Genomic DNA, 23,329 nt, shown 5'->3' on the forward strand with positions numbered 1-23,329 from the left:
TAAAGTAACAAGGATGTCTCTCATCCGTCCAAGAAGCGGCAGCTGCCGTTGCTGCTTCCTCTCCCAAATGATTAACTTAATTATAAATTAATTAGGTCTGGTGGGGGCCTGGAGTGGCAGCGACATCAAAGTATCAATAATTAATCGCCTTGATAATGTTTTCAATTTCTTGCTTCATTAAGTTGTTTTATTTCGCTGGCATCCGGTCCGAGAGGCGTTGGGCCTTTTGGCTTTTGTGCCTAATCCCCCAACGGTGGCCAAGACAAACCCACCCCCCATGGGTCCATGCTAAGCCTAGTTAATACATTTTGAATTAGTTTTTCCAGCACAACAAAAAACATCTTGGCCAAGTCAGAGGAGGAGGAGCAAAAGAATGGTTGGAGTGAGGCTGGAAGCTGCCGACCTTCAAACTCTAAAAAAATCAATAACCAATGAAAACTCCCCCCATTATCACGGAGCTCCCAACTTTCATAAAAAACTTTCTGCTCGGCAGAAATTAATTTAAAATAAAAAAAGCAAACCCCATTAAATTGAATCATATTTTGTATTCACATGTCAATGAACAGCGAACAACCGAAGTCGAGACGGAAATAAAAACTGAAACCGGATGTGTGCCTGATGGCCAGACCGGAAATTAAACTATTTGTTTGACAGGCAGCAGGCAGCAGTTGCTGCGGCCTTCGTCTCATAACAACAAAATATTTGACAGGCACTTGAATATTTTTTGAAACTCACCTGTGATTCGATTCGTGAATTTTGTTTAGAGTGGGGTGGGGTGCCCTTGGATTCCTTCGCTTAAAGGTCTCTTCTTCCAGCGCTTCTTTTAAAGTTATTTATTACATTTATTTTCTGTTGAATTATATTCTTGTACTTCTGTTGCGGACAGGTACGCGGTAGCGTAGGAGTGTTTGTGTTGCTAACGCGTTAATTTAAATTTTAGTTAACGTTTGTTTTTGCGACACTTTCTTTGGATCGGGAGGAGTTTGCTTCGGGGTATTCTTCCCTTCATTCATTCATTCTACTGGCTACTGGAGCTTTGGATGCGGCACAAAACACACACGAATGGTAGATGGAGATGAGGCCAAGGGGCACGGCACTCGCGCACTCACACACACACACCTTTTGCCCAGAGTTTTGTTGGGAGTACACATTGCAGGACGCGGCGTTCTGAGGTTCGTTCTGGATTTCTGCTGATGCTGCTTGCTACTGCTACTGCTACTGCTGGTGGCGCTTCAGGGCCTCCTCCGCACTCTACTCTGTGGCAGGTTCCGCGCTTTATGTCCTGCTCACGAGACGGCTCAACTCGAACTGTGACGAGGTTGGCACTGGCAGTCTGTTGCTACACACATAACCATCGTGCGACTCTCACGCTCTCTCTCTGGCCGTCTCTTTCTCTCTCTGTCCCACGCAGAGGAGGCTCGGACTGGAAAGCTCTCGTCGCGAGCCACACAGCTGGCAACGGCATTAAAAAGTAATATCAATTTCCACCTTGCCAACATCGTGACGACCCGACCCGAAGCCGTGCCTCCGTGTCTCGTCTCGTATCCCGCGTCTCGCGTCTCGAGTGGAGGAGTGGAAAGCAACAGCTAAACGATTTCCCTGGATGCGGATGCAGGCGGCAGCTGCCTTCTGACTGCTGCGTGTCCGTGTAAGTCCTTCTGGCCATGCGGGGCCCCGCCTCCCACGCCCACACATTTGCTTTAGGTGCGCCGCGGCGCTCTCTCTACACGAATCGGAATACACCGATGTGGAGAGTTTTCCATAATTGTTGCATGCCACACAGCCCAGACGCTGATTCGATGGTTGGGGGTGACTACTGCTGCTGGAGACTCCTGCCGATGTTGATTTGTTGGTGTAGGTGTAGGTGTAGGTGTCCTGTGCCCAGACTCACGACTCACGCTGTGGCCCCTGAAAGTTGGAGAATGCAAAATAGATTAATTAATGGAATAACAATAATAAATTATTTATTGTTAAATATGCAAGAGGAAATTATTTAGTTGATCAATTATTAATTATTTTAGTTTATGGAAAAGTTGAAAATTTGTTTTAATATTTATGAAGAAGAATAAATCTTACAAAAGCTTTTGTTTTCTATGCATTATATTTTCTGGTTTATAATTTTCGACAAAAATAATCGTTAATTAAAAAATTTGTATTATAATTATAAGTTTATGAGGAATAATCGAAATAACCGTTCAAAAAGTGATGAAAATGACATCCTTTCATTAACTTCAAATTTGGCTTTTATCTGCACACAAAAACGCAGTACCACCCACACATAAATCCAGCCACCCACACACTTACTGTCCCACACATACACTCGCCCAACAGACACACAGATACAGGGAAAAAGCGCAACAGGACCAAAATAATTGCGCGTTAAACATGTGCCAAGAGCAACAGCCGAAAGCCAACGCAAGAGGGAGATAGAGACTAAGCAAGATAGAGAGAGAGCGACAGAGCGCAACAAACCAAAAGAGAGAGAGAAAGAACGAGAGCGAGAGAGAGAAAGTCTACCAAGGCCGACATTGAAAGCCGAAGAACAAGGGCCGAGGACCGAATCCCAGAGAGAGCGCCACTGGAAATGTTCAACTGGTTGCGTTTCGCAAGCAACAGGATATGCTGGAAGGCCCAGCACTCTCTGTCACTGTGTGCAAAACATCGCCGAGGCGAGAAAAACATCGCACGAGGCAACAGCTAGGCACCTTCACACAGGAGGAGCGCCAACAACAAACACCACAATGGAGAGCCGAGACCCAGCAGCACTTCAGGAACAACAGAATCAAGAGAAATGGGAGCTGGAGTAGCAGCAGGAGCCACAGGACCACACGCAGCAAGTAAGGAAGGAAAGAGTATGGCCATACGAGGCAGTCGCGTGCTTTAAGCTTGAATACCAAAACAATTTGAGCGCACAATAAAATTCAATGGACGCAGGAGAAGGAAGCAACTAAAAGAAAAGGGGCAGAAAAAAATTGAGAACAAAACAACCAGAGAAGAAATATGTATAGGCTCGTGAACATCGAGACGTAAATGCCCTTCCACAAGCAATTTTCTGATTTTTAAGAAAATTTAAATTTTTTTCACTGAATTTTGGGAAAGTATTTCAAGCTGCTTTAATCCAATCTTCAGCATTACAGGAAGTATGCTGAGAAAGAATAGCTTTAGGGAAAACCTTCAAGGATGGTAATACTTTAAACAGAAACGGAAAGAGCGGCATCCAAATGCCCTTATCCGCTTAAAGTGTATAAAAAGCTGAGGTGGCAGCAAAAGGAAAATGTGCCAATGCCAGGCAGGGGGCCAGCCAAAGCCGGCCAGGGATTGCGTGTGAAAGGAGCAGCACCTTCCGAAGGACGAACGGCATTAGAATGCTGCAAAAAAGAGAGAGTGAGAGAGAGCACACACGAAAGAGAAGAGGAAGGGGCTATCCACTGTGTTTACCTGGTAGCCAGCCAGTCATCGTGGTAGGTTGTGTTTGTGCTTCAACCTTAGTCCGGAATCCTTAGGCCCTGGCATCATCCTTTCAACGGTGAGACAGCCTGGGAGGTTGACTGGCGATTCCGTGGAACTCCAAAAAGGTATGCAGCAGCGTCGTCTGTCGATTAAGATGCCAGGCCCTGGCATCCTGTTGTTGTTGTTCTTTCTGGATTGTGGCGGGGGGGAGGGGGTGTCCTTACTGCAGGGCCCTTTATGACAGACAGCCAGGACCAGGCAGGCAGGCTGGCAGGCAGGCAGCTTATCAATTTGTATGCCTGCAGATATTTATTTATGAATATCCTTTGGACCGTCGGCCATCCCGACACACAGACAGACAGTCCCTTTCACGCCTTTATGCCCCCAACCCAGTCTCAGCACCCGCCCACCCGCTCGAAATGCCGCGTAATCCTGACACACACCTTTCGCCTTTCGGCTAAGGGTCTTGCGTGTCCTCGGTTCTCCTCTTTAGGCAGCTTCCTGCGCCATTACTCCAGCACCCGCCCCTCCGCCACACTCGGCGCTTTCCCGCTTTTCTTTTAGTGCCTTCCGTCGCATCGTCTCCGGGATTTTCACGAGCCGTTGCTTAATTTTATTTTTATTGCAGATTGATTTTTTCAGATTAAGTTTTCCATTTTACTGGCTGCGTCCGCCGAGAAACCATCGCTGTCTGCGCACTTTCGGCAGGGCCCCCTCCACATAAGAGGCGGCAAAAATGTTGCCCGAAATCCAGGGCCAGGGCCAGGGCCAGCAGTCCACACATTCTGCTTCAATTAGCGGCAGTGCAGGGAGGACGAGAGGCACAAAGCAAACAGAGAGTTTTCCGCTCTTGCAGCAAACAGACGAACAAAATAAAAACAAAACTCAAAGTAAAAGTAAAACATTTTCATGCAAATGCTTTTGTTTAACCATGGAATATCCCCAGCATTTGCAAACGCCTCCCGCTACAGCAGGGAGGGACGCGTGGAGAGTCTTGTGGCAAAAGTTTTTCCCGACCCGCACACAACACTCGCTCGCTAGCTCGCTGCTGCTGCTGCAAAGGCAAACAAAATCAAACCGAGCGCAGCAAACAGCAAACAAATATTGACCAGGGGTCGGTAAGGTGGAAGGTTCCAAAGAGTGGCTGGGGGGCAGGAGCAGGAGCAAGGCCGATCAATAAAGAAAAAGAGAAAAAAACGTGGAGGAAAACCTACACTTCATATGATATGCATGCCCCATGCCCCCTGCTAATGGTTGGCCATTAAATTGGATTTAGAATTCGATTGAGTTGTCCGTCTGTCAAGTGCAAGTGCAACTGTCACTTAATCTCTGATCTGTCCAGGCAGATCTTCCGCAGAGAGAAGCAAATCCCCCAGTCAATTCCCAGCTAATGGTCCTGCCATTAAACTAGATTAAAAATCTATTTAACCATCGTGACACGGGCCAAGTGCAAATGCAATGGCAGAAGAGAACTGTCATCTGACAGTTTATCTATCTGTCGTGATGGTTATGTCCTGCCGGAGGCGTAAGCTCATTTTGCATTCGCCATGACACTCAATTAATGCGGACAGACAGAGGACTCTGGACTGGACAGAACTGGGACCCGGGCCCGCATAATCCTTTGCCCACTTTCAATGGCTACAACTTAATTATGTGGAAGCCCCAAGAAAGACAGCCGAGAGCGAGCATTTGACGCTAATGCCCGGAGCCACTTGAGTCTCAAATCCTTGCCCACGCACCAGCAACAGCAACAGCCAGCACTGACAAACCCAGTAAGACGGCAAAATTAAGAGGAACATCACAAGATGAGATTAACTGAGGAGCCATAGTACAGGCCTAATACCCTATTTATGGGCAAGCCAACCTACATTTCGCGGGAAAACTAATGTACAAGAAACATGCCTCAACATCTCATGGACATTTTCGCATATTTTTAACGACAAAACAAACTTCAAACAAAAGCCGAAAGACTCTATTGAAGAGAGTCTCTTTGCAAAAAAGGTCTGTCTCAGAGAACACAACTTAAGTGCTTCATTACGATTTTAATTTGGCATTTTACCTGCCCCAAACTCGCAACTTGGCCCTGTCTTGGTCTTGGTCTTGGCCAACTTTGTCGCCGAGTTGGTCTTCTTAATTAGAACAATTTGCCAGGACGACAAGTGGTCTTAGCATAAACTTGACTAAAGGACGCAAAAATCGCGACGAGCCTCCGCCGTTTGGCCTTGTTTAATGTTGCTTCAATGGAAATAGTTGGGCCCACAGATTCCGCTGTGGGGTTTCAGCCACCTCCTGCACGCGTATTTTTCTGTCTATTTACAACAAAGTTAATTGAATTTTCACGCCCAAAACCAAAACCGTGGAAGACAATGGCGGGGGTGCCGCGTTCCGATTTCGCCTAGAGCTAGCTATGTGGCGGTGGCATGGCGTCGCAAAACGCTTTATTTGACAAAGTAATTAACTCTGAATAATGCGCATGGAAATTGCCGTCAAGTGGGTCATAACTTGTCGGGCTCAGGAAATTCCTCTTGTTAATCAAATGGAAAGTTGAGAAAAATACTAATAGTACGCACGGGTGGTGTGCGTTGACCAATTAATTGATATCGATCAGACGGAATAACAATTGGAACAAGTTCACGCCAACAAAATGAAATGTTGGAGAAGCAAAAGGAGAACAGTTAATTTATACACGCTGTTATTCTTTTCCCCTTCTTCCACACTTATTTGTCACGTACGCACTCAAAACATATGTACATATGAACGCTGGTTATGAGGAAGATCCGTTACATAACGATACATAGTTGTCCCTCTCGCTCTCATACACTTTTACATTTTCGTGTCGTCTGCTTTCGATTTAATTCTTGTGGGATTTTGGTGCTGAAATTGCGGTTAATGCTCTGCCAATGTGTGTGAGTGTGTAACCGGCTTAGGTAGTTTTTGCACTTTGACGAACTTGGCAGCTATTACTAACTAATAAGCATTTCTGAAAAGAACAGCTTATTTTTCCTAATAGCCTCACTCACCTTCCGTTAGCCGTCAGCCACAAAGTGCAGCACTGCAGAGAACAGAAAATGCGCATTTAGAGCCTCCAGTGAGCTAGCATCAATTTTACACCTCTTCCACCTTGTTTTCCATTGTAAAAGTGTCCGCACTCTATCGGGCACAATTTAAAACCCATTCTCTTTTATATTTATTGAATATTTCACTTGTATTTTAATATTTTTGTTCTAGCAAATGCACACGACGCAAAACGAAAAGTGAAAAGAAACTGACTCTTCTTCTTCTGCGCAACTTCTTTTCTCTCTTTGCTCGCGCAGAACGAGGGCTGCACACGCAACTGATCGATTTCAGGGCTGCGCAATTAAAGTGTTGGCATATGCTAAACTTGTGACGTCATAAAACGTGGCCAGGGCCATGAAGAAATTATAGCAATTATATGTTTCATGGCCAGGGCAAAGTAATAAAAAGAGTTGCATAGCTTTAAATGGTATTTAATCAGTAGATGGGATATAATAACAAATCACGCCGTCTTTGGAATAACCTTAACTTAGGCACCACCTCCTCCCTTCATACCTTGCCAAATGGCATCACATTTCGCACCACCTTCTCACCCGTCATAGTTGTCCCTCTCGCTCTCATACACTTTTACATTTTCGTGTCGTCTGCTTTCGATTTTGTTCTTGTGGCATTTTGGTGCTGAAATTGCGGTTAATGCTCTGCCAATGTGTGTGAGTGTGTAACCGGCTTAGGTGGTTTTTGCACTTAGACGAGCTTGGCAGCTATGTATTACTAATAAGCATTTCTGAAAAGATCAGCTCCTTTTTCCTATTAGCCTCACTCACCTTCCGTTAGCCGTCAGCCACAAAGTGCTGCACTGCAGAGAACAGAAAATGCGCATTTAGAGCCTCCAGTGAGCTAGCATCCATTTTACACCTCTTCCACCTTGTTTTTCATTGTAAAAGTGTCCGCACTCTTTTGGGCACAATTTAAAACCCATTCTCTTTTATATTTATTGAATATTTCACTTGTATTTTAATATTTTTGATCTAGCAAATTCACGCGACGCAAAACGAAAATGAAAAGAAACTGACTCTTCCTCTGCGCATCTTCTTTTCTCTCTTTGCTGGCGCAGAACGAGGGCTGCACACGCAACTGATCGATTTCAGGGCTGCGCAATTAAAGTGTTGGCATATGTTAAACTTGTGACGTCATAAAACGTGGCCAGGGCCATCAAGCAATTATAGCAATTGTTTGTTTCATGGCCAGGGCAAAGTAATAAAAAGAGTTGCATAGCTTTAAATGGTATTTAATCAGTAGATGGGATATAATAACAAATCACGCCGTCTTTAGGCAACACCTTCTCCCTGCACGCCTTGCCAAATGGCATCACATTTCGCACCACCTTCTCACCCGTCATTCAGGAATGCTTCTCAATATTTGCGCTCTCTTGCTGTCACTCTCAATAACGTCGATGCTCCATCTTCTTCACCCACATCTGTATGTATGTACGTATGTATGTACATATGTTCATTGGATCCCGTTACATGCGTTCTCTCGCGTTCTTTTTCTTGAACTGCGTATGTTTTAGTTTGTGTTGTTTCTTTGCTTTAGTTTGTTCAATTTAAATTTGCTAATCCGACTGCCTGGTTCTGAGTGACTATTAACTGTACCCACACCACTTCAAAGGCAACAGCTCTACAACTGCAGTGGAGCTGCTCTAAATGGGAAGAAAGAGATTTTAAACCAATTACCAGCTCTGAAGGGGACTTTAAGTTATAAAATAATCCAAGAAAACAAGGCCCCCAAGCTCTGGCCTTGGCCAACTTGTTGCTTGACGATGTCAAAAGACAAAAGCTATGGGAAAATACGCACATTGCGTGGGTCATTTAAAGTGTCGGCCAAAGTGAAACAGGAAGCCTCTACTGAAGTTACAATACGATTTCCACTACAGTTTATCAAGATATGTATGTAGTTGAGCAATCGAATGATTTCTCATACAAAATAGAATCGCATCGCACTCGCCAAACAGCAAATTTACGAAAATAAATCTCAATTTGCTCGCCTTGACTCTCTGTTGCCGGTCACTCCGCATTGAATGGTGGGTCTCGTTGTCTCTCTCCATCTTTTGTAGCGCAGCTCGAACACAATTAGAGGAGCCATGGCCGCACAGGGCTCCAATGACAAGGACCTGGGCGTGGGCGTTGGCGTTGGTGTCGTTCGTCTGTACGAGCCGGAGCGTGGGGCAGGGTGCAACTTTTCGCTTTGGTAAGCAACTGACGCCATTTTAATAACGCAAATTACAGTCAGCGTTTGTATAAATTTAGTTCGCTGTGGGCGGGGTGTTGGGATGAGTGGATGAATGGAGCGACACTGGCCGGGCTATGAGTGGGGGGAAACTGTTGCTGTCACATATTGCAGCTGTTGTGAAAGGTTGTTTACGCTGTGGAGCGGTGCCATCAACAATGTCGAAAAACAACTCTGACTGGATGCATAATTTTCTATGGATATGAACGAGTTATTCAAGCTAATGGTAAGCATATACCACAACAGTTATGACTGCTTTGAATAGAGTTTAATCCTTGCATGACCATTGATTGTTCTTGTCCAAAAGCATCGCATAAATGGGACAAATTAAATTGCCAACAAAAGCTGATTACCCCAAACAGGACACACGCACACAATGGGTGCAGTGGCTCAGAGGCAGCTCACGAGAAGTCCATTATCAAAGGATATACACACAGATAGAACTGATGAGTTGCCGATTGTCTCTGTTCGGGCGGCATGCTTCGGACAGCAAAACCCAGCAGGAGGCAGCCGCATGCCTGTCTTTCTCCTGTCGCTCTCGCTGTCTCTGTCTGTCTGTGTGGGCCTCGAGCCGTGTGGCATAGCCATAACGCTTGGCAGCAGTCCAACTACGAAATATCCGACAATTGTTGCCATAGCTACTGCTACTCCTGCTGCTGCTGCCACTGCAATTTTGCCCCATATTGTTTGCTGATTTCGTTTCGGCTCTAAAAATAAACAACTCGGATTGAAGAGGTTGCTGCCACGACACACCCAACCTCCCGCAGACAGTGGACCGCCCACCAATCAAGCAATGGCTGCCTTTCCTAATGATAAGCCTTGTTTGGCTGCTCCTGTTGTGGGCGTGGAGTGGCTGCCACAAAATTATTATGATTACGCATTATACAAATACTCCGTACCCCCATTGATTTTAATTTTAATGTGGAATTTATCCTTTCGACTGTTGTTCTGTGTTTTGTGTTTGGAGCCTAATGCGCTTAAATGCGTAATTATTATGCTCCAGGGAGCATTAAGCCACAGAGGGCGCCAATCGGTTAAATAATTAAAGAAGGAAGCAGAACATTAGCTTTTGGGATTGAGTATTTGTATCATAAAAACTGCTGAGGATGCATCTAATTTTTATATCAGGGATATATCTTTCATCAAACCAAACACTTTTATTTTTTTGGAAAAATGAATAAGGTTTTTATTTACGCATTAAATTCTTGCACATCTTCAATATATATTGTATTGTATATATAAGTATATCGGTATATCACTTGCTATGTAATTATAGATCCTTTTTAATCCTTTCATCTCTTTTTTAGATTTCTTTTCTGATGCTTCTGTTGCTGTTGTTGTTTCTCAAAAAAATTACACATACGAGTAGTTTGTTTATGACGTGATTGAGTTTATTTTGTATTGTATTTAAATGAATTTCTCTTTTAAACGCAACGCACAAAAAATAGTTCAAGCCAACATTAAATTAGATATATTGTAGTATGTATGTATTTATTTAATTAAGATTTAGAATTAATCAAACAATAAGTTTAGTTTTTAATGGTATTTAAGATTGCTGCTAACAATAAACGTATTTATTTAAATTAATTCATGAATTCATATTGTTATCAAATGGAAACGTTTTCTCTCTAAGCTTTTCTCTTTCGAAGCGAGCGTCAATGATTGAATAATTAATAATAATTATATATTGTACGATTAAGAGTACTTTAGCATAGTATGAGTTAAGTATTCAAATATGAATAGAGTAATTAGAGTGGATTATTGCAGATGTAAACGAGTGTCAAGTGTTTCGGAGAATGAGAAGTGTAGTTGTGTGTGTGTGTGTGTGGATGCCCGGCTAGAGACTAGAGCTAAACGTAGATGTACGATATACATATGTAATTCGCTTATATAAAAATATATATATATACTTATACAAATATATGGGGTTTGTGGTTGTAATTTTTTGCAATTTTTAATTGTGTTTGTGTGTGTTTTGCCACTCGTTTTCCTACTTGAAATGTTTCCATTGCCTTAAATCATGTTATTTATTGTAATTTATTTTATTGAGCACAACACTCAAATATATGTCCGAATGCTTGGCATGCCCTCCATTTACATTTACATTTACTACAAAATACACTTAGCCAAAAGGGTGGTGCGTGGGTTTTTGTTTGGATTTACAATTACAATTCCGAACTGCCTTAAAAAAACTGCCTAGAAATGTGCGTTAAGTACACGCCGCTTTCAGGATCGAAACCCCAAGAAATATTATCGCCTTAAGTTTACGTTTCATAAAATTTGCATTAGAATTAATTTAAGTAACGGAATTCGCTGAATGCAAACAAAAAGAATATATATATATAAATATTTAATTATATATATATTTTCGCTAATTGGCTTAAAAGGCTTTCCCAAAAATTGTTTTTTAAATTTAAATTTAGATTGGTTTTTCTTCGACTAAATTTTGTTTTAAAGGCTTTTTCTTTCCTTGCAGGAAATACTTATCAAATTTTTAATTTCATAATTTCGCTTTGTAACTAAAATTAAGCCTGGCTTGTCCTTAAAGCCTTAAATAATTGAATTCATTTCATTTTAAATAGAACTTAAAACAAAATTACTGAATGTGTTTTCACTTGGGTGTGGGGCGATCTCTTATGTAAACGATCTGCTTTTTTTTGTGTGTTTTTTTTTGTAGTTTGGGTTTATGGGTTTTTCTTTGCTTTTGCCATTTCCTGGTTCCTCGCTCTCATTCATGCTTTGTCTTCCGCTCTGCCATTCGCATTTGCATTCTCTCTCTCGCTCTCTGCGTGTCTATAGCTTTCTTGTGTTTGTTTTTTAGTTGGTTAGATTTTCACTCGCATTATTTTCAGATTGGAATGACCTTCATTAGAAACATGTACTTTTTCTTTCTTTTTCTTTATCAATCTTTACAATATCATTATTATTATTGTGATTTTTTTTGTATTTTTTATATGGTTTTGGCTTACGCTTTATGATAAGATTTTATGCTTTTCTAAATGGTTTGTTTTGGCTGCTGTTTCTTTCTTTTCTTGTATTTGTTGCTTATTTAGGAAAGGGTGCGAAAAGGTATATGGTGTATTTTTTTATGTGTTTTGTTTTTGTTTTTTTTTTGTTGTGGTGGAGTGTCACTCCCCGGCAATTTTGCTTGGCATTGTGTTTTGGTTTTTGTTTTTGTTTTTGTCGTTTCTTGGAAATAGTAAAGTTTCGAAATTTCAACTGACGTTCAAATGTTTTAAATGCATTTAGAAAATAAATAGGATTTGTTGTGTACGTGTGTGTGTGTGTGTATTGGTGTGTATGCTTGCTTCGAAAACAGCTTCGAATTCTTCAGGAATTATATATTTTTTGAGAAAAAAAATGTGAGCACCACGCTGGATTGTGTTTTGTGTTTTGTTTTTGACACGGAACGAAGAAACTGTTGTGGGAGGGAAGTGGGTAATGAAAGTTCTGCTCCTGTTAAATGTAGCATCAGACAGTGAAATCGCCGGCCCAGTTCATTTTGTAGTCATCTATGTTGAACAGATCAAAGATATCGCCACTGGCATTGAACGCATCCACTGCGCCGCCGCTGGAGTCACCCAAGACACTGCCACCGCTCATGCCATTGGCCATGCTCGTCGTCGTCGTTGAGGAATAATCTCCTCCGTGCGATCCCGCCTGTGGCTGTGTGACGGCCTGCATGAAGGAATTGAGAGTGCTCTCAAAGTCATCGCAGTCCATGGGCGTGCCATTGAAGTGGCTGTTCGAGGAGTTGCTGGAGTCCACATGGGGACTGTTTCCATTGCCGCCCGTCACGTGCTGACTGAGCTGCGCCACAAAGCTGTCCGCATCAAAGTCCACATCCGCACCGGGATTGTTGTTCAGCAGCACGCTGTCTGGGCTGCTGGCATCGAGCAGCTCGTTGATGCACGGCTGCAGGCTGGGATTGAGATCACGTCGCAGGCTGTTGTTGTTGCCGCCACCCTTGGGTGTGCAGTAGGTGTTCGAGTCGTCGCCCATGTCCATTTCCAGCTGCTGCGACATCAGCTCCAGCAGCTCGTACTCATCGAAATGATTCAGCTTGGCATCCGGACTGTTGGGCTTCTCGCTGCCGCTGTGGCTGCTCTTTGGCGGCGTGCTGGGCGGTGGCGTGGCATGATGCTGCTCCAGGAAGATGTCCAACGTCTTGGCCACGCTCTCGGCATCGATGGCACTCGTGTCCGGCTGCAGCGGTGATCCCATGTCAATGTTCTCGATGAAACCATGCGGCGTGTGCTGCTGGCCGAAGCTCACGTGCGAGTCATTTGTGTCCATGGCCATGTCCAGCGTGGCCACAGCCGCTTGGGGTGTGGGCGGTGCCTCCAGCTTGGGCACCAGTGGCACAATGCTGGCTCCACCCGCTGCTGTGGTCGGTGTGACGGTTCCATTGAACATGGACAGCTCGGGCAGTGGCGTCAGCGGTGTGATTGGCTCGAGGGCCGCACTCTCGGGCAGCTCGCCCTGCTTGATGAGTATGTCCAGAACATCGCTGACCTGTTCGGACTTGATGCCTGCCGACTTGCGCTTCACCTGATTGCTCAGCGGTGCTGGTGCGGGCACTGGCAGCGCCAATGGCGGTGCTGGCGACTGCACTGGCTCCTCCTTGATCTTGACCAGCGGCACCAGTCCGTTGAGTGCCGCTGCCTTGCTGGCAGCCAGCTGCTTGGTGGCCTCCTCATACTGTGGCGGTGGTGCTGTCGTGGGTTTGATGTCCAATTGGATGAGTTGCTGCTGCTGCTGCTGCGGACGCTGCTGCTGTTGCTGTTGCTGTTGCTGGAAGTGCGACTGCTGTAGTTGCTGCAATTGCTGTTGGGTTATTATGGACTTGGCTTCGATGGGAAACACAATGCTGGGCAGGGAGTTTGTGCGTTGATGACCATTCAGCAGCTTCTTCACGGGCGCAGGTACAGCTCCTGCAGGTCCTCCTCCTGCTGTTGCTGCTGTGGTGGTGGCGGTGAGGCTGATATTTCCCAGCGTATGCGCCGTCATATGCTGATCGTTGAGTCCCACCAGGAAGATGGTTTGATTACCCTCGTTCCACAGCAGACCCACATTGTTGTGGTGCGGTGTGGTGGCTCCCGCTCCTCCTCCTGCTCCCACTGTCAGCGGTTTGCTTGTCTGCAGTATTGTTGCAGTTGTTGTGACTGCTGTGGGCACTGTGGCAGCAGCAACATGCGATTTCTTGGCCTGATTCTTGGCTGGAGCATTGCTTATATGATTGTTGTTGGTCTGGTTGTTGTTGGTGTTGAATGGAATGAGTACAGTTTGTGTCTTTTGCGTGAGCAGGCGCACCTGTTGCTGTTGCTGCTGTTGCACCTGTTGTTGTTGCTGCTGCTGTTGCTGTTGGAGCGCCTGCTGTTGCTGCTGTTGTGCGGCTGCTGCTGCTGCCGCTGCCTTTTGCTTTTGTATTTTTGCCTCCAGCTGCTGCTTCACCACCATCTTCTGGCTAATTGGCGCTGGCGGCTGATTGGGATTCGTGGCAATGTTGCTGCTGTTGCTGCTGCTGCTAGCGTGCGCTGCCTTCTTGGCTCCGCCATGTGTCTGCTGCTGCTGCACTCCATTGAGCTTTGATGCTGCTGCCGCTTTGACTGTCACCTTGGCCGGTATGCTGCTGCTGCTGCTCTTCTCCACGTGCTGCTGCTGCTGTGGCAACACCGTCAGCTTCTGCTGTGGCCCCCCATTCGTTGTTGTTGTGGTGATCAGCGTGATTTGCTGCGGCGGCATGGCATTTACCACTGTGTGATGCTGTTGCTGCTGATGCTGCCGCTGGCGTATCTGCTGCAGTTCCAGCTGCGAGCGCTGCAATTGACGCTGCAGCTCGTCAATCTTTCGCTGCTGCTCGCGTAGCAGCTCCTCGTTGGTCAGAATGATCGTCGCCGTCTGTGGCTGCTGTGGCACAATCGCCATGGCGTGTGAGGTGTCCATCTGCTGCTGCTGCTGCTGCACATCCATTTGCTCATGCTCCATGCTGGCATCGGAAACCAACATGGTCGCAGGTGGCGGGTTGCTGGTGTCCATTGCATCGCTGATTGTGATCACCTCCGTTGTGGCACTGGCGGCAGGAGTGGGCGGTTCCAGAGGCTCTAGGGGAAGATACGGCTTTAGCCGCTCAATCAGATGCGGCTTGGGTCCAGACACTGGCAGATTGCAGCGTTTCAGATGCTGCTTTAGATCGGACACCTTCATCTTCTCCAGTCGCGTTATGTCCGTGATGCAGGCGCTGCTGTGGGTCGTGGCATTCGACTCTGCATAGCTGGTGGCCGGACTGGGCGGTATGGAGGAGCTCACAGACAGCGCTGGCGAGGGCAGTGGCGGTGGATGCTGCACAATCACTGGCGGCAGCACCACAGCAGCTACTGGTGGGTGTTGTTGCTGCTGCTGCTGCTGGAGCTGCTGCTGATGGTGGTGCTGGTGCGGCGTGGCTATCAGCGACAGCATGGGCGGCGTGGGTGTTGCCGCTGGCGTGGGCGTGGTCAGCATTGCAGCATCGCCAAAGTTCAACGGAGCGCCGCCCGCACTGCTCGTGATGGAGATGGTGTTGGGCAAGCTAATGGGCGCTGGAATCGGTGCTGCTTGAGCGGAGGCCAAAGCCGGCACTGTCTTGGTCGTCACCGTGATGCTGTTGCTGGGCGTTGAGGGCGTGGCTGGGGCGGCCACAGATGCTGCAGCTGCTGCTGCCGCCGCTGCCGCTGCTGCTGCTGCTGCATTTGACGACGGCAATATGGACTGATTCTTGTTGAGGTTCTCCAGAAATTTGAGCAAGCAATTCTGCTGCTCCAACATCAGCTGGTAGGAGGTCTCCTCCGGCTGCGTTTGATCCACCTTCTGGCCGGCAGCACTCGGCGGACCCTTGTACTCGTGGAATTTAATGGTGCGCGCCTTGGACACCGGCTTGGACTTGGACTTTTTGCGATTCTTGTCCTTGCCGGGTGCATCCGACTTGATGGAAACGGGCTGCAGATGCAGACGGGTGATCGCTGGCGGCGGCGGTGAGGCAATGGAAGACAACGGACTCAGCGTGGAGGTGCTGCTGGAGGCCAGGGAGCAGGGTGACGCCAGCATGGGCATGGGCAGGAACTGATTGGCCGTCGGTCCGGCCACGCTCTGGCAGAGCTCCTCGAACAGATTGGCCGTCTCCGCCTTGACCTTCACGATGCTGGCCATCGGCAGCGGCGGCGGTGGAGGCGGTGGCGGTGGCACAGGTGCTGCCAGCACCATTGTCTTCAGTTGTGGCGGCTGCTGCTGCTGCTGTATGATCTGCGGCGAGCTGACCATCAACTGGCCACCACCACTGACCGTGGGCATTGTCAGTGCCATTGTCACAATCCCTGCGGAGGCAGCGGCCACCTGCAGCACATCCGTGGGCGGAGAGGGTGCCGCTGTCAGCAGTGTGGGTGTCACGACCATCGCCTCATCGAGACGCGGCGGCGTCTGTCGTGTGTCGCTCTCGGAGCTAAGGGAATCCTCATCGAAGGTCACATAGCTGTGCGGATGCTGGGGCCGCGTGAGCAGCCCCTCGCTGGTGGCCTTAAACGAGACGAGGCCCTCCTTCACGATCTTCTCGATGGGCTTCTCCGTGTGCAGAATGTTCTTCTTGATCAGCTCAAGGGGCCCCGGACGGTGCTGAATCTGTGAATTCAACTGATCGGCGAGTCGGGCCTTCTTCAGCATGCGCTGCTTCTCCGCCAGGCTCGGATCGATGTGGCACTCATCCTCCTCGAGTATGTGACGCCGCTCCAGATCCTCGCGATTCGGGCGCTGCTGGATCTTGGCCTTCAGCAGATCGCTGGTCTTGGCGCGTTCCAGTTGCTTGCATTGTTCGTGGATGGCGGGCGAGGTTTTCAGAGCTAAAGAAGGAAAAGAGGAAGAGAGGGAAATTTTTTATTAAATTTGCTAGAAAAGATATGTGGAAAGGCGTGAAGCAAATCTGATCTTTGATTGCCTCTAACTATTATTCATCTAAGGTTACATTTGCAGAGACTATTGGCTAAACTTGTACCCCACGTAAATTCACTTTTCTTTGTTTAAAGACCCTTCTCTGTGTATCTTTAATGCATTTTTGAATAACTAAACAAAGTAAACCCTCAATTTCCTTGGACTCTCTCTGCCTTAAGTATGCTTTCCCCCCATCTTTGGCTATGGATATTCCTTCTTTTCTGTGGAAAATCTATCATTTAAATTCAAATTTACTTTCACTTTCGCTTGGCGTTCGAGAGCTTTGAATTAGTTTGAAAATTTGCGTATTTTTGCTGGGACCAGGACTTTCGCTTGCTCTCTTTTTCCCTTCGTTTCTTTTCGCTGTCATTTTTTTGATTTAGCTTCTTCCGTTATTCGTTTCATTTTGGGGGCGGACCGTGCATAAATTTGAAAGCCATTCAAATGAATTGTATTTGCATATCCTTTTTGGGCCGTAAAGCAGATGCTTTGAGCCAAATAAGTGGGGTTAATGGGGAATTTATCGATCTGCGGATCTAGTGGTGAACACTCCCTCTCTCCCTATCGGCAATACTTACATGGTATGATGCCCTGTTCGACCAGCTGCGAGTGGGGTCGTCGCACCATTAGCTTCACTTTGAGCGCTGCAAAAAAACGACACAGAGAGCACAAATTATAGTAGAAACATTCAACAAGTTGCCGACACACAAATCAAACATAATTTATCGCAGAACAATGCCAGAGATCAAACATGGAAAGCCCATAAAACCGCTGGGGGGGGCAAAATCTACTCGTAGTTAATTTTTGTTGCGTTGGAAAAAACTTTTCTCGCCTTTTTTCTAGCATTTTGACAATGGAGGGAGACGCACGCAATAAATGTCGAGCCTACAAAAAAACACACACAAAAGGCAGCTGCAAATGGGCCAAAAAACAGACAGTCAAAAAAAAGAAAGGAAAAGAAAAACTTTTTAATATCTTTATGTGCGGGCGATTATGGTGTGAAGAGTGCATATACATATATTTATGTGCCCTGGAACTTTCCAGAAAGAGAGAGAGTAGAAAGTTTGTGCGTTTTTTTTAAATTAAATATTTAAGCCAGTGCGAAAGACAGGACCCCACAAAAAACAAGGGGAAGCGAATAAGAAAGGAGCACAAGAAGTAGGTCTCTGGGCCACCCGGACGGACTGTGTGTGCGTAATAATCTGATTAGATTCCCACTTCCTACTGTTTTTTTCGGCTTGACTAAATGACAGATTGATGTCAATTAACTTTGGCGACTGGCTGTTACTCAAAGCAGACACAAACACCCACAAAAAAGAGAGGCAGAGCGGGAGACTGTAGCCGCACACAAAAAAGAGGCAGAGGCAGAGACTATACGGAAAATCGTATTGATTACGGTGACTGGATTTCACTTAAGATCCAATTTCAATTATAAACGAAAACTGTACCCAAAATTAATCAATTGATGGGGCATTAGTCGTCTCGCCCCTTCCCCTTTCTTGGTTCATTAGCTACACAAAATGGATGCCTTAAATGCTGGCTGCTGCTGCTGCCTGCTGGCTGCATTTCGGTTAATGTAATTTTGGTTCATGCTTTGGCATATTAAGCATACGACCTGTTGTCACAAATAACATTATCTTCAATTAGCATTCAGGACGGAGCACTATGGGGAGAGGGCAGTGCGCAAATGTTTCACAAAATGACCAACCAGCCATATAATTAAAACGAAATAATGCGAATTAAGGACAAAGCAGGAAGGGCCTTAGAGGATGAGCAAGGGAGCGACAGGCTTGAAGGAGCACCCGGAAATTAAATGTAAACACACACAAAAAATCAACAAAAATATGGGGCACTGCACTGTGGTTCTTCTGCTGTGGTTTTGCATTTGCAGACCCTTTTCGGCCCTGGGTTTTCCTTGCTGCGGTTTGCCCGTGTACTCTCTGCCGCAGCCAAGTAAGTGGGTTAGCCTGTGTCAAGCAGCAGACACCTAAAAGCGAGCAGAACGAACGAAGGAACACTTGACGCCACAACAAAGTCGACATCAAAGTGACGATGACGTTATTAAAGTAATTTAGGCTCTTTGTCGGAAATCATCATAAAAAAACAAAGAGTCAAGCGAGCTGCCAAGGCGCGTAATTGTCTCAGACGGAAAAAGACGAAATGGCGGCAGGGGCCGAGGCAGTGGCAGAACCGGCAGCTGTTGACTGAACAGGCGCCCGATTTTACGATTGAAGTGTGCCACACAAAAATGTACGCAAAAAAAAGAGAAAAACCAACCAAGGTTGCCGAATCTTTTGATACTCTTTGCCGCCGAGCATCTGTAAAGCATCTGCTGGCCATCGTAATGCTCTCAGCTGTGAAAAGGGTATTGAAAATTCCAAGAATCACCCAGGTCTTGTTTTTGTTTACAAATATTTCGCCAGTGCGAAAATATTTTGGCCATGTAACAAACACACACAAATGGGAGGGGTGTTGGTTCCATGGAAAATCATATCTCGATGACGACACTGTCGCTCGCTCTCCCCTTGAGAAATTAATTATGCGCGAAATTTTTTTGTGTTTTGTTGGTGTTCTGCTTTGGCTGCTAAATCTTCCGATACTTCTGTTTGCGTTTCACGTGGGCCGAACCGACCGATTGATAAAAACAATAGCATAAATTCCAAATTAAACACATAAAAGTTTTTATGCGTAAGGCAATAAAAATTGTGCAGACATTTTGCTTCCCACCTACAACAAAATTTTCTTTTCTTTTTCTTGGCATTGTTTGCGGTGACCCTTCGCAGAGTCCCTCCCCATGAGTGCTGCCCGAAACACGAAGGTCAGGTAAACAATTGTCTAAAGAGAACGAGAAAAGCAGCTAAAGAGCGATAGATTTAAGCGAAAGAGAGTGGGTAGAGAGCCCAAGCAGATACGTGTATTTATATATTGTATTATAAAATCGATTACGTGATCAAACGATGGCGTATTTGGCCCATCATCAGTGCTAGGAAAATGAATGAATTGGCAGCCAGAGGAGAGCCCACAGTGGGCTAAATGGGAAAGAAAATACGCATACAAAAATGGGAAAAATTCTAAGTTTTATACAGTTTTTCTTTGCAACTCATATTCACGCAGAAAGAAACTCCTTGGCTACAGCCTTCTGAATGCTTTCTTTCATTCACAAACAGGCCCTGCTACAACTTTCGCTCCTAAATCAGCCGCAGCCTCTCTTCTGCTCTTCTGCTCCTCACTCCCTGCCCCCTCTCTGCTGTCCCCTCTGGGGGTCGCGTGCATCGTGTTTATTTGTCAAAACATTTTGCAGCATCGACACCGACACTGCCACTGCCATCGACACCCCATCATTGACTGTGTGTGCGCTGGGCCAGCCATGTGTTTATAATAAATTTGTTGGCAAAATGTTTACTTACACCCAAAAACTGTGCACTGAGGACGGTGGACTGTGGCAGTGGCAGCTTTTCTAGCTGGTGGTTGCTGCTAAATATGCAGTTTATTGTTAGATAACTTTTTGGGCGCCTGCCGGAAACATTTCGCCTGCACCAGCCGCAACCCCAGCCTCAATTCTCTCAATTTTGTTTATTTCTGGCAAGTTTTGGGGTTGCAAAAAGAAAAACCCAGCAAAATTCGTAAATATTTGAAACCTTTTGTCAGGGTCAGACGACGTGTGAACTTCTTTCGTATTTGTTGGCATTTCCGGTTAGCCCAAACATGAACAAAAATGCCATGCAAGTGATGCAGGCGACACGAGCTGTCAAAACTATTAGCGAGTGTGCATCCCCATGCCACAGAAAGACAGACAGACACACACATGAAATCCAATGGCCCGACACGGCTGTCATCTTTTTTGGCCATTCAAAATTAATAAGAATATTTCTCTTCACTCGAGGAAACTGCCAACGAAAATATGTAGGCCAGCAGCGAGGGAAAAACTGTTGACAATATAGAGAACATTTTTCAGTCTATGAATGGGTACCCGCTGCGTTGTTGCCGTATGCCCCAAGTGCCTGCCTGTTGCGCCAGTGACAGCTTCATTAAAACTTGTAAATGCGGGGAAAACGCTCTCTAGACGGTGATGCTGCTGCTGCTGCTGCTACTGATGATGAGGCAGCAGCATTTATGACTAACCAAAAACCAATGGCATAGGCATAGGCACAGGCACACACAGAAAACCAAATGACAAATGCCAAACAGCCGCCACAAGATGGCACTTTTGGGCGTGGGTGTGGACTATGATCTAGGGCCCTACTCTGCTCTTTCATTCAACATTCAGCATTCAGCTGAGGGCAAACTCACATTCTTTGTTCTTGTCCATGGCTGGTTGCAGGGGACTGGAATCCACGATGGCCTTTGGCGGTGATTGTCTGGCATCGTAGCAGTCCGAATTGTTGCCATCATCGCTGCTGCCCAGAAATGTAGCATGCAGTCGCTGCTCGCCTACACACACAAAAAGAGAGAGAAATGCTAATTAAAAGGATGCCCCAGAAAGAAGAATTCGGTGACTTACCCTCTGACATATCGTCGTAGGCCTCGTGCAGCAATATGATATCCTGAAAGGAGTGCTGCAAGGCCTTGCCACTGAGCCTGGTGGCCAGCAGACCGTTGCAGGTGGCACTCGAGATGAGCTCTACGGTGGTCAGTGGCGATGTGGATATGGTGGCCAGCAGCGAGGAGCTGCCGCTGCCACTGCCACTGCTGCCGCTACCGCTACCGTTGCTACAACCGCTGCTGCCACTGCTCAGGCTATGCAACGAGGCGGACTTCACCAGCTGACCCACCTTTTGGCAGCTGTTGCTGATGCTGCTGCCGTTGTGCGTCGTCTTTTGGGTGGCCTTGAGCGTCCGTGCCAGCCCCTTGCTGGGCGACGTGGAAGTGGATTTGTTGAGGAAGCGGCTCGCCGTCGCTGCACCACCCCCACTGGAGTGGGAGCTGCAACTGCTGCTGCTGCTGCAGCTGCTCAGGCTGCTGCTATTGGATTTCTTAGAGCAATTGGAGCTAATGGAGGAAGCGGGCGATGCGGAGCTCGAGCTGTGGCTCAATATCGCTGTCTGGTGATGCTGCTGCTGTTGGAGTGTATGATTGTTATTGTTGTTGCCGCCGGCGATTTTCGTGTCTATGGTAATGGGTATGACACTGTGGCTGGCCACCAATTGGTGCTGATGGTGCTTTTGGTGCAGCTGCAACTGCTGTTTGCTGGCTGCTGCTGCAGCACCCGTGCTGCTCTGAAACCAACTGGGAAAGCTACCCTTGAGCGTGTCAAATAGATCCTGATCGAGCGTTAAACGCCACGATGCAGGTCCTCCGTCCACGCTGTGCGTAGACTCTGCAAAGAGATCAACAGAAAATAATGTTTTCGATTAGTATTTGAAAATAGTATTTGATCTTTATGGCTATAATTAATATATAAATAATTTAACTTGTTTTAACTTTAAAGCTACTTTAAAATCACATACAAGAATGAATATTTTGCAGATTTGTAGATTAAAGGGTGTTTTCGTAGTCGGTAAGTCCAAAGAAATGACAAAGAAACTAAACAGCAAATGTTGTTGGTTATTCCTCTTTATGCTTGTTTGCTGAGACCTTTTGCAGCTGAGAGTGCAATATAGTGACGAACACGCAGGTACGCAGCATAGCAAAGTCCCGTTGGTTAGTGGAAGTTTTGCTCAAGCAAGTGTCGTGCATTTGCTGAGAGCGAGGCTTGAGAGAGAGCGAGGCCTGTGAGAGAGTGTTGTCGTCTCAGCCGTGGGTGGTGCATTGTTGTTGCTGAGGGAGCAAAGTTTGCAGCGCAGCTTGAAGTGGAAACAGAACATGATCGGACATGTGCGAATGGGAACAGCTTGAAATCGGAAGCCGAGAGCAGAAACTGTTGTTGCTGATGAGAGAGTGCAATTGAATAAAGAACTTGCGAGAGAGTGTAAATTGCGTGAGAGAACCAAAGGCAGGTAGTCAAAATTAAAGAGATAAGAAAAATGCGAGGAGAAGGGCTTCTCCAGTCAAAAAGCAAAAACAAAAGCTGCAGCCCAGGGGCGTGCATCTCAGAGAAATATTTATAATAAATAAATGGAATGCAATAACAATTTATTTGCATACATTTTAAACCTATTGCATTAGGTTTTTGTTTGCAAGTTTGTGTTAATTAAATGTACCCTCTCCTCCACTCACTTGCTGTACATACATATTCTATCTGTATTCTCTTTGTTTTTCCATCTCTTTTAACACATTTATTTATTCAAATGCTTCACCACCCTTTGGTGGCGCAGAGCGGGCAGCTCTTCCTCTTGTGTGCTAGTTATTTATGCTAAACACTAAACGCTGCCAAGTAACCTAGTTTGTAGCAGCAGCAACCAACCCAGCAGCCCTCCTAGCCCCCTGCCTCATCAACCATTCATCGCATAGAAAACATAGCAAAGCGCGTAATTTGTATTTATTTTACAAATTCTTTTCAACATCTCTTCTGTAGCTCTCCCATTTGTATCTTTCTTTTGTATCTCTTTGTACAATAACTCTGTCTTTTTACTCTACAGATATTCCCCTCTCTGTTTATGCGTTTGCCGAGTCGAGTGTTTCTCCGATTTTTTATGGCATGTTTTGTCTTGAGAATTGCTCTAAGAAAAACATCGTTGAATGG

The 23,329-nt window shown here is 46.1% G+C and overlaps 2 protein-coding genes and 1 long non-coding RNA gene across 6 annotated transcripts in view; 1 reads left to right on the forward strand and 2 right to left on the reverse strand.

Moving 5' to 3' along the window:
* LOC117893140 (regulating synaptic membrane exocytosis protein 2) overlaps positions 1-7,536 on the reverse strand; it is a 66,426-nt gene extending 58,890 nt beyond the window's left edge. For 2 of the 4 annotated variants that reach the window (XM_034799597.1, XM_034799595.1), the window contains exons 1-2: positions 6,471-6,697; positions 736-1,908 (exon numbers count right to left, since the gene is read on the reverse strand). The gene's annotated coding sequence lies outside the window, so the exon portion shown is untranslated. Of the gene's footprint in view, positions 1-735; positions 1,909-6,470; positions 6,698-7,289 lie in introns of those variants that run through there. The other 2 variants (XM_034799596.1, XM_034799598.1) reach the window with 2 other exon arrangements.
* Positions 7,537-8,603: 1,067 nt separating this feature from the next.
* LOC117893079 lies at positions 8,604-10,188 on the forward strand. Its single transcript, XR_004648778.1, has 3 exons — positions 8,604-8,712; positions 8,772-8,977; positions 10,059-10,188. It is a non-coding gene; the product is annotated as an uncharacterized LOC117893079 (long non-coding RNA).
* Positions 10,189-11,850: 1,662 nt separating this feature from the next.
* The window catches only part of LOC117893068, a 43,022-nt gene continuing 31,543 nt past the window's right edge, over positions 11,851-23,329 (reverse strand). Inside the window, exons 2-5 of the mRNA XM_034799478.1 lie at positions 21,209-22,024; positions 20,998-21,138; positions 17,286-17,351; positions 11,851-16,619 (exon numbers count right to left, since the gene is read on the reverse strand). Of these exons, the coding sequence (XP_034655369.1) occupies positions 12,223-16,619; positions 17,286-17,351; positions 20,998-21,138; positions 21,209-22,024 (5,420 nt within the window). The 3' untranslated portion in view covers positions 11,851-12,222. The remainder of the gene's footprint in view (positions 16,620-17,285; positions 17,352-20,997; positions 21,139-21,208; positions 22,025-23,329) is intronic.

This window comes from Drosophila subobscura, chromosome J, assembly GCF_008121235.1.
Source record: "Drosophila subobscura isolate 14011-0131.10 chromosome J, UCBerk_Dsub_1.0, whole genome shotgun sequence".
Lineage (NCBI taxonomy): Eukaryota > Metazoa > Arthropoda > Insecta > Diptera > Drosophilidae > Drosophila > Drosophila subobscura.